A 10,651-nucleotide genomic window follows, 5' to 3' on the forward strand; every position below is an offset into this window, starting at 1 on the left:
AGGCCCTGGGCTTTAGAAGCACCCTACACTTGGTTTAATGCTCTGCCATCACTGTCTTGAAATTCTTAATAACATTTGAGCAAGGGGCCCCACTTTTTCATTTTGCACTAGTATCTGCAAGTTATGTAGCCCATCCTGCTCAGGGAGTTGTTGGGACCTTGAGATGAGACCTTTTATGATTGCTTAGCCCAGGGCCTGACCATGGGCCAAGGTTGAGGCCTAGTTAAGAAGAGGGCTCAGATGAGCCTGGCTAGAGTTTGTCAAGTAGAGAAAGTTTGCAAGTGCACAGTGAATGTTAGGGAGAGAGAAAGGGGCTCGGGAAGGAGGGACAGGGACCCAGCAGTGCCACTGGGTATCTGTTTGCTCAAAGGGAGTCAGGTGGGGGGCAGGCAAGGGAGCCTCAGGAGAGAGCAGGGGCTTGGATATCAGGAGGCCTGGCATCTGAGCCTGACTTGCCAAGTTTCTCTCTCTTCCAATGCCTTAGCTGCTTTCTCTGAAACATGGTACCCAGCTCCTACCCCCAAATTGAGCTCTCAGGAGCCTATGGCAGGTGATGATGTGAACACTGAGGCCCTTTCTGGCCTGTTCTACACAACATCTCTAATTGCCTTTGGAAAAAAGTAGAGTCCTACAGGCATGGGGCGGGAGGAGGACGGAGGCAGGAGCCAGAGGAGAGGACTGGTCCTCAGGTGGGTAATGGCAGAATTCCATCCCCAAGGACTCCAGCAGGAAGAGACCTGGTCTGGGTCAGGGGACCTGGCTTCTGGCTCCTTCTTTGTCACTTACATGCTGGGTGAGAGGTCCATGGGCATCAGTTTCCTTTCTGATACTTATGTTGAGGATTAATGCTCCTACCTCTGGCAACAGCTCCATCTGTGTTGGGTGGGCATTGCATCTGTGGTACCCCTTTTGTGACTGATTGGGAGGCAAGGGCATGTAATGATTCCATAAGCAGGCTTTGGAGGCAAAAAGCCTGGTTCAAATCCTGGCTCCACTAGCTATGTAACTCGGGACAAATTACTTAATCTCTCCATGCCTCAGCTTTCTTATCCATGAACTAGGGATCATTTTAACAATAGCAACTCCTTCCTGGCATTGTTGTGAGGATAAGGGCAGTCATGTGTGTGAAGATGGCCCCAAGTGAGAGTCAGTATGTTAGCCAGTATGATACTGAAGATATAAGTGGGGCCCAGCATTCCTCCCCATACATGTGATTCCATGAAAAATAGGAGACAAAACATCTCCATGCAGGAGGGGTTCTCCCAAGTGGGTAGGAATGGGAAGGCAGTTAGTGGGGAAGTCGAGTATGTGTGTGCATGTGTGTACCTCTGCATGCGTGGGCCTGTAGCAGCTGTCTGGGCCCCCCAAGCAGGGATCTGTGCTTGCACGAGCAGGCAGGGAGAGGATGACCACTTCTCTGGGCTGCAGTTTCTTCTCTGTCAAACAAGGGCCTGGAAGAGAAAGTCTCCAAAGGCTCTTCCAGTTTTCTGGTTCTAGAGTTCTAGAAGGAAAGAAGAAAAAAAGGAAGGATGGAAGGACTGACTAAGCAAAATGGTAAAATAGTAAAGGCTGGTTTGTTTCTGGTGACCTGGCCTGCTTTAGTGATCCCCTCCCAGCCCCAGGCCGCCAGGTCTCATGATTTCCTGTTCTTTCTCTCAGGTCTTGTTCCCAGAATAGGAGCTGCTGTCACTGGAGTGTGAATGACCACCTGTTCTTCTATTCTTTCTCAAGGATCTTTGCACAGTAAGCCTATCTTTTAGGGGAGTTGTGAGCAGAGTTTTAAGCAGCAGTGATGTGGTGGGGGAGATTTAGGGAGAAGGAATCCAAGGAGACTTCTCTGTGCTTCTGAAATCTTCCTAGGAGAAGGGTCATAGCCAGGCTAGTTCTATGGGATAATGCAGAGCTATGGAGCTCAAGCTGCCATTCCCAGTAAGGGTAGAGAATGCTCTCAGACCCAGGAAAGGAGGCATCCAAGTCTTCTGTGTACTGCAGCCTGGGACCCTTGGAAGCAGAGAGCAGTGTGACCCCTGTGTCCCCCAGCAAGGGACCCTGGGAATGGCCAGGAGGCAGAGAACCAGCACAGGGCCAGATCAACAGCACCTGTAGCTGTGCTAGGGGGTGAGGTTTTCTCTTCTCCCACCTTAGGGCATGTCTCCCAGGGGTGGCTGTGATCCAGGAGACCCACATGGAGGGATCTTGACATGGGTCTCTGGTTTTACAGCTCCAGGGAGGTGTAGGGGGTGAGTGGTGGAACCACACCCATGTGGATCTTCAATGGCACTGTGAAAGACAAAAGGGAGATGGAGCCAGGCAGAACTGGCTTTGACCACCAGCTCTGACTGACCTTGTGACCAGAGGCAATCACGTCACCTGTCTAAGCCTCAGTTTCCTCAGGGATTGAATGAGTCTAACACTATGCACCTTACAACGTTGTAAAGACCCAATAGGCTAACAGTAGGGGCTTTGCACATGGTCGGGGCTGAACAAATATTAATTCTTGAGCTGGGGCTTCCTGGCATCCCTGGAGAGGTGACCATCTCTCCCATCCTCTGTAATACAATCTCAAAGGATTGGTTTTTCTGGGCAATAAGGAGGAGTTTCTCCTCTTGGCAGGAGAGGGTTAAATAGGCTGGCTGGAGTCACCCCCTCCTGGCCGCCTGCACCCCTAAGTTATTAATTTGCTTGCTCCTGGCTGGGTACAGGAAATCAGACCAGGCCCAGGGTGGCCTGAGGGGGAGGCCTATGTGCCAGGTGCACCTTCTTGCTCAACAGGAGGAGCGCCTACTTATCACATGCTGCCCATTCCAAGACTCTACCCAGGTACACAGACATCACCTGTACACAAACTCCACACTCAGACCACACTTTCCGATCCTCCATCCCCACAGCAGACACACACAGAGCACGCACACCTGGAAATACACAAAGAAATCATCAGATGACACACACACAGATACACTTAGACCTCCCATCCAGCCCCAGACACTCGCAGGCACGGCACACAGGAAAGGCGCAACATACACAGAGGGTCCCAACACTAAGATACAGCCAGAATGATAATTATCATAGGTGACACAGCTTGCGCATTTTCTATGTTCCAGGTATTGTTCTAGGCCTTTTTCAGAGAATAGTTTAATTCTTACAATAGTAGAGGTAGCTACTATTTTTATCCCCCATTTTGCAGATGAGGAAACTGAGGGACAGGGAAGTAAAATACAATATCTGAGGTCACAAAGCCGCTTGGCACAGACACAGGCACAGATGCCCCGCCCCCTCGCTCCTCAACCTCATTTATTTACACAGACACACTCATTCAAACGAAGCATTCTCTCTACTGTGGCCCTGCTCCACACACATTCAGGATGAGCGCTGTTTGGGACGCTAATGGCCAAAGACTCAAGAAATGGCCTGTTGGTAGAGCGGTTGGTATGCTGTGCTGAGGAACCGGACCGGTGAGAAGACTAGACAGACATTCCAAAGGTGGTAGCGGTGGTCAAAAGCCTCAGGAGACCGAAGGGACCGGGTAGTGATTTTGGTGTGCACTGAGGGCCTAGCCCCAGCTCTCCGCAACGCCGTTCCCTGCAGCCTTGGCTGCACTCATTTCCCGCCCAGCCGCCCAGAGCTTGAGGCCAAGCAGCCTCAGATTGTTAGCAGAAGGGCTGCCGCGTCTGACCGCGCCCTCAGGCCGACCGGCCCTCGGAGACCTGGGCCCCGGTCTGGGATTACCGGTGGAGACATTTTATCCGCAGGCGCTCACCGGAGCCCCACCCAGGCGCGCACCAAGTTCTTGGTACATCTTTTAATGGTAAAACAACAGCCACTATGAACGGATAAGTGTTATTTATAATTCATAGGCCAGTCTTTGAACCCTTTCGCACAAAACCCAAAGCGATTTCTTTGAAAGAAATGCGTAGACGCTGCTCAGAAGTCGCGGGTTTTCTAAGGACCGACAAGCCGCTGCACAGATAATAAATTACCCTGTGTGCCACATTTGTTTCTGATTATTTGCGTTGCAGTTGGTTTGTGAAATGAATCAGAAGAGTTTATACAAATCGTTTACTCTGGAAGTGGGACACAAATTCAACCCTAGCATTGTTCCTAGAAGGAGCTGTGCTATTCGGGTGGAGAAAGAATGGAAGGAGTTCGTTGCAAATTACCCGCCCCCCCCCAAAAAAAATTCAAGTCAAGCCTCGAATCAGGATCGGTGAGCGTCTTCGGATTCTGCGTCCTGGCGCTAGCCAGCTAATGCTCCAACTTGGAGAAGTTTTCCACGGGCCAGCGGGTGGGGAAGACTAAAAACAGTTTATCCAACCCCACAGTGGTCGTTTCCTCTCCTCTCTCTCTAGCTTGGACCCTGAGAACAAAGGCGTGCGAGAGGAGAAAGGTGACTGACTGGACGGCGATGTCATGTCCCTTGGACCCCCCCTTTCCCCCAGCTCTGGTCCCAAGAGAGTGGATTTTTAATCTTTTTATTTATAAAAGAAGGCAATTTTCAAAACAGAGGCACCCCTGCGCTCCCCAGGTATCCATCACCCCGCTTGGGCGCGCCTGGGGACACCAGCCCGCAATTCCAAGAGAAAGCTCAAAGCTGCAGCGGCCCCGGAGACAGCTCAGCGACGTCGCAAGGGCCAACCAGGATTGTCCGACCCCGGGCCAGATAGAGGATTCTTGTAGATTTCAGGGGAGGGGGCCTGCACTCCATTGTTCACTCCGGGCCAATCAGGGTTTGCCCTTTTCCTTCCAGCCAATCCCCCGTCGCCCCCGCCTTCCACCCAACCCACCCCGCGCGTCAGCCCCCAGGTCCCCACCACCTCCCCCGCATCCCCCGCTGTTCGGGAGAAGCTTCGTGACGCCACAGGTCCCGCCCCCAGCCCAGGCCCCGGGCGAATGCGTGCTGACGTCATGCTGCGTGCGGGCCGGTGCGGAATCGCTCCTTCAACTCCGCGGGGCAGGAGGAGTTAGTAAAGAGCCGAGGCTGGGCGCGCGACCCTGGTCCTTCTGCCCCTGGCCGCACACTTTGCGCACATCTTTTTTCTGCATGGTGGATATTATTTTTCATTATCCTTTTCTGGGTGCTATGGGGGATCATTCCAAGAGTAAGTCTTTCTCTGTGTGGGTGTGTGTGTGTTTAATATGCAATATTTCTAATGCAGAAGAATGTTTAGCGGATTCTACAAGTGGCTTCTGTTTGACAGGATAATGAGAGAGAAAACAAAACGAATGCATTTCTCCTACGGGACCGCTTATCCTTTGGAATCCTGTTGTTTAATTGATAATTAAACACTCTTTCTCAAGCCTGCTAGGCTGACCTCAGGATGTGAAACCTCCTGTTTTGCGCTAAGGCAATTAGGTTTGATTTAGGGATGTGGGGTTTTTTTTGGTTTACTTGCTTGTCTTTTGGTCTTTCAAATAAGTACGATTTCTTTAGCTTGATCTCGGATAGTTAAGCTAAGAAATGTCGGAGAGGATGAGCAGAGATGCCGCTAAAAGCTGATGTGTCTGTGTTGGGATAGGAGGGAGCCGCTGGCAGCGGGGTGTATGGACGGAAATGCCGGCACATCACCGTTCAGTATGGATGCGGTGGCGTCCGCAGTGCTTAAATGTCTATTTACTCTTTTTTCTCACCTACGTGTTAGCTTTTAGTTAAAAGATACGTCGATAAAGCCACTGTGTCCAAATGAATCTAATAGCGAAAAGAATTTTTTTAGGGGTGGGGGACAAAAAGCCTTTACAAATTCGGAAGATTTTGTGTTTTCGTTTCCAATTGTCCGGTCTTTAGAAAGCCCACTGCCTTTCCCCTGTCGCGATTCTTGAAAGAGAGCGAGAGAGCGATTGGGTTGGGCTGGGGCTGGAGCGGCCGAGGCCGACCTGGGTACGGGCAGCCAGGCCTGACGCGGGCCCCGCGTCCTTCTCCGGCAGAGAAGCCCGGGACCGCCATGTGCGTGGGCTGCGGGAGTCAGATCCACGACCAGTTTATCCTGCGAGTGTCGCCCGACCTCGAGTGGCACGCCGCCTGCCTCAAGTGCGCCGAGTGCAGCCAGTACCTGGACGAGACGTGCACGTGCTTCGTGAGAGACGGGAAGACCTACTGCAAGCGGGACTACGTCAGGTGAGGCCCGCGGGAGCCGGAGCTCGGGGATGGCGGCCCGGCGGCGCGCCCGGGTCGGGGAAGGCCGCCCCCACCCCGACCGCGTGCCGCCGCGCGCCTCGGGGCCCGGGAACTCCCCGAGGGCCGCTCCCCGCAGCCTCCCCTGGGCCACAAAGCGTCCTGGGCGCGCGTGCCCCGAGCCGACTGGCTCAGGTGGCGAGGCCGGCCGCAGGCCCGCGCTGACACCGCCCGCCTTGGGCCCGTAGGCTGTTCGGCATCAAGTGCGCCAAGTGCCAGGTGGGCTTCAGCAGCAGCGATCTGGTGATGAGGGCTCGGGACAGCGTGTACCACATTGAGTGCTTCCGCTGCTCTGTGTGCAGCCGCCAGCTGCTGCCGGGCGACGAGTTCTCGCTCCGGGAGCACGAGCTGCTCTGCCGCGCCGACCACGGCCTCCTGCTCGAGCGCGCCGCGGCCGGCAGCCCGCGCAGCCCCGGCCCGCTTCCCGGCGCCCGCGGCCTGCATCTCCCAGGTAAGCCGCGCGCGCCGGTGTGAGTGTGTGCGCGCGCGTGTGTGCAGGAGGCTTGTGCTCCGACGAAAAGTTGTCACTCGTGTGCGGTTCGGTTTGTCAGGATTGTATGTTTCTGTGTGAGTGCAGAACTGTGTGCTGGGAACACGGCTGAGAGCGTGTGTGCCAGGGGAAAAACTGTGGGTCAACGTGAGCCAGGATTGTGTCTGAGTGTCTGAGAGTGAGGGAAGTGTGGAGAATTGTGTTCGCCGTGGTCAGGAATACGTGGGACACAGTACTAGGAGCAGGAGGGTGAATGACAACGGGGAATCTGAAGTGGTGCCTGTCTGGGGAACTTGCACTGGGAATTTCAAGCAAGATGTGTTACTGCCAGAGAGGAAAGATAGGTTTGCCTGGGGGTACGTGTATCAGGAATACAGCTCCCATCCTAGAGCTAGGCCTGGGCTCAGCCAGCCGGGATCTCCCCGCTGAAGACGGCTCCTGAAAGCCAACCACCCAACAAAGAGCGGGTGTCTGTGTTTGTGTTTTGAGGCCCAGTTTGATGAATAACTTAGCCGAACGCTTCTCAGTAGGGAGGGGGCGGAGGCCGGGCGACTCGGGCATCAGAGGAAACACCTCAGGGGATGCTCTGGGTCTTAATCAGGAGCTGCTCAAACATGGGGTCTGACTGTGTGGTTAGGGAGTGGGGACGGCGTCCCAGGCCAGGCAGCCGCGGACGTGAAGCACCAACCTCTAGACCAAGCTGAGCCTCTGGGTGCTATGTGGTCTTGTAGTGCTCCTGCCCTTTCTGGTTCTGTTTCCTCCCCTATAGAATGAGGGAATTGGGCTGGATGGTCTATTTGTAAATATTTATCTAGACCTAGAAATGCCTGGAAGGGGAATATAAATTCACACAGTGCGGCGTTCATCCGTGGGTATGTAGACCTGGTTAGGAAGGGGCTGTGAAACAGGATGAAGCTGGTGTTGACTGCACCCAGTTCTCCGACCTCGGAGGGGCACCCTTTTGTTTGTTGCAGGCTGAGGGCCGCGGGAATCAGGCTCTATTTACCCGGGGTTGATAGAACCTAAGGCCAAGCGAGGAGAGTGCTAGCGGCTGCGCGCGGGCTGGGAGGGCGGACAGGCCGCAGCGCCAAAAATCCTGGAGCCTTGAGGGAGGAGGCCCGAGGGCTGGCAGGGAAGAACCGTTCCGGTCCCTGGGGCCCATCCGCGCCCCGGGCTGGGTCTTTGCGACACATGGCGCGGCCTTGTCCGAGTGGCCTCTGAACAAGGGGGAAGGGCTCTCGCGGGCCCCCGGGAGCGTGAGACAAGCCCCCCATCCCGAAGCAGAGCGGCGCTCCGGGTCCGCGTCGACCCCCTTCCCCATCCAGAGTCCGGGGCGCGCCTCCTTCCTCTTCCTCTGAAACTCCGACTTCTTCCGGAGGGCTTCCCTCGTCCTGCGGGGCCCACGCGGGCGTTCCTAGCGCCCAGTAAGTGGAGGAGGCTCAGCCCCGAGCGGCCGCTCCTGTCCCGCAGGGGCCCAGCGCGGAACTCCCACGCTCCGCTTGCGCTTCAGGGAGATCGCTGCGGGGACAGTTGGGGGACAAGGGAGGGACGAGAACGCACACCTCCCTCCGGGTAGGGCGAACAGATGGAAAGGGAAAAGAACAATAAAACGAAATAAACGGAATAAAAGAGAAACGAAATCGGGCCTCGGAGGGCTCGGCCGCCGCGGGGCGGGGCACTGGGCGGGCGGGTGGCGGCCCCTGGCTCACCTTGTCTCGACCCCCTGTCATCGCAGATCCCGGGGCGGGCCGGCAGGCTTCGCTGCGCCCGCACGTGCACAAGCAGGCGGAGAAGACGACCCGCGTGCGGACCGTGCTCAACGAGAAGCAGCTGCACACTCTGCGGACGTGCTATGCTGCCAACCCGCGGCCGGACGCACTCATGAAGGAGCAGCTGGTGGAGATGACTGGCCTGAGCCCGCGGGTCATCCGCGTTTGGTTCCAGAACAAGCGTTGCAAGGACAAGAAGAAATCCATCCTCATGAAACAGCTGCAGCAGCAGCAGCATAACGACAAGACGGTGAGGGACCAGGTGCCGGAGGAGCTGGTCGGGTGGAGCCTCGGGTGCGCCCCGCGGCATCTGCGTGCCCTTTTCTGGGTGGGCTCTGGGGAGATCCAGGGGGAACTGGATTTTCCAAAGAGCGTGTGTTTGGGCTTTCAGAGCAAGGCTTACCTTGGGGTTTAAGTCTCCTTAATTACTGTATCTGAGGTAGGCTCTTCTCATTGACCCAGCGACGCACCTGAGTTCGTGGTCCTGTGCGCAGCTCGCAGCCCAAGGCAGCATAGTTGTGCAGCGCCCGCAAGTCGGGGCGGGTTGTGTCCTTCTCTTGGCATGACTCGGTTTGAACACTTTTCCTCTGCATGCCTAGAGACGGATTGGGAAGGCATGTCTCGTGTTCCCTTGCCCTGTTGGCTCCCAGTACTGAGGCTGGCCTGGCCTAAGGTGGCGGGTTTTCGGGCTTCAGGGTATTCCCGGTAAAGGAGGGCTTACTCGGGTGCGGTCGAGTGTCCGCCTCCGCTAGACCGCTTCAGGCCCCAAATAATGCGCCAGTGCCTGGGGCCCAAGTCTCAAAGGTGTTGAGAAACGCCAGGACCTACTCGAGCGCCCCCCATCCCCCTTTCTACTTGTCCCGCAGAGTCTCCAGGGACTGACCGGGACGCCCCTGGTGGCGGGCAGCCCCATCCGCCATGAGAGCGCCGTGCAAGGCAGCGCAGTCGAGGTGCAGACGTACCAGCCGCCGTGGAAAGCTCTCAGCGAGTTCGCCCTCCAGAGTGACCTGGACCAACCCGCCTTCCAGCAGCTGGTGAGGCTCAGCCCTACCGGCGCGACCTCAGGGCTTCGGGGGAGGTGGGATTTAGCTACTAAACCACGGTGGGAATGGGGGGCTTTCCATGGACTGAGGGGCTGGGGACAGCGCTAGGCGGGGGTGGGTGGGTGGTAGGGGGAGCTGCAACCATTCTCAGCCCATAATTCGCTCTAAACCAGGTCTCCCTGGATTAAAGCGCTCGCAGGAGAGGTGGAGGGATTAACCAACTCGCGCCCCCGCCCTAATATCCCTGCGTGCGCTTGGGGACCTGGTTGACTTCTCCCAAGGGCTTGCTCCCAGCCAGCGGCTCGACCCCATAGGACACTCGACTCGGAGCACGCGGCCGGGGAGCACCAGCTCGGGCGCGGCTTCACCTGCTCCTTCCTGTCTCCACCACCCCAGGTATCCTTCTCCGAGTCTGGCTCTCTAGGCAACTCCTCTGGCAGCGACGTGACCTCCCTGTCCTCGCAGCTCCCGGACACCCCCAACAGCATGGTGCCGAGTCCCGTGGAGACGTGAGGGGGACCCTTCCCCGCCAGCCCGCGGACCTCGCATGCTCCCTGCATGAGACTCACCCATGCTCAAGCCATTCCAGCTCCGAAAACTCTCTGGTCTTTGTAATTATTGTTATTGTTATTTAAAGAGAGAGGACTGACAGACGCGGTCAGGATAGCCAAAAGCGCCAAGACGCAGCCTGCTTTCACCAGACCAGAGAGCCCAGCTCCGAGGACTTTCATTTTTTCAAAACCAGAATTTGGGATTTATTAGCGTTAGGTCTGCCCTCTCCTCTCCCTCGCTGCGCGGGGCCGCCGCCGCTCTGTCCTCCCCCCACCTGCCCCGCTCCGCGTGGAGAGCGCGCAGGGCCCCTCCCGCGCTCCGCCGGCCCCCAGCTCCACACGCGGGCCCCTGCCCCACCCGGCCCCGCGCTCCCGGGCGGCTTCGCGGGGCTCTAGCGGGGAAGAGGACGGGGACAAGCCAAAGGAACGGACACTCAGTCCCCCAAAGCGCATGATTGCCGGACAAAAGTAGAAACGAGACTTTCTTTGAAAATGTTTTAAATTATCAGTCGACGGAGGACAGAGTGTGTGAGCCTTTGCCGAACAAAACGTAAGTTATTGTTATTTATTGAGAGAATAGCCAGTTCATAGTGGGACGAATATTTTGATCTTAATAAAAAAAACAAGCCTCG

The 10,651-nt window shown here is 56.3% G+C and overlaps 1 protein-coding gene across 1 annotated transcript; it reads left to right on the forward strand.

The window, feature by feature from the left end:
- The first annotated feature begins 4,891 nt into the window (after nt 1-4,891).
- Nucleotides 4,892-10,651, forward strand: ISL2 (ISL LIM homeobox 2). Its single transcript, XM_014841443.3, has 6 exons — nt 4,892-5,096; nt 5,920-6,109; nt 6,355-6,617; nt 8,392-8,675; nt 9,292-9,459; nt 9,865-10,651. The coding sequence occupies exons 1-6, from the start codon at nt 5,039-5,041 to the stop codon at nt 9,979-9,981; spliced, it is 1,080 nt and encodes a 359-aa protein (XP_014696929.3). The 5' UTR covers nt 4,892-5,038; the 3' UTR covers nt 9,982-10,651.

This window comes from Equus asinus, chromosome 2, assembly GCF_041296235.1.
Source record: "Equus asinus isolate D_3611 breed Donkey chromosome 2, EquAss-T2T_v2, whole genome shotgun sequence".
Lineage (NCBI taxonomy): Eukaryota > Metazoa > Chordata > Mammalia > Perissodactyla > Equidae > Equus > Equus asinus.

Coding starts and splice junctions, on each gene's coding strand:
- ISL2 (XM_014841443.3), top strand. CDS start 5,039: ATGGTGGATATTATTTTTCATTATCCTTTTCTGGGTGCTATGGGGGAT. Junction 6,618..8,391: donor CCGCGGCCTGCATCTCCCAG/GTAAGCCGCGCG, acceptor CTGTCATCGCAG/ATCCCGGGGCGGGCCGGCAG. Junction 8,676..9,291: donor AGCAGCATAACGACAAGACG/GTGAGGGACCAG, acceptor CTTGTCCCGCAG/AGTCTCCAGGGACTGACCGG.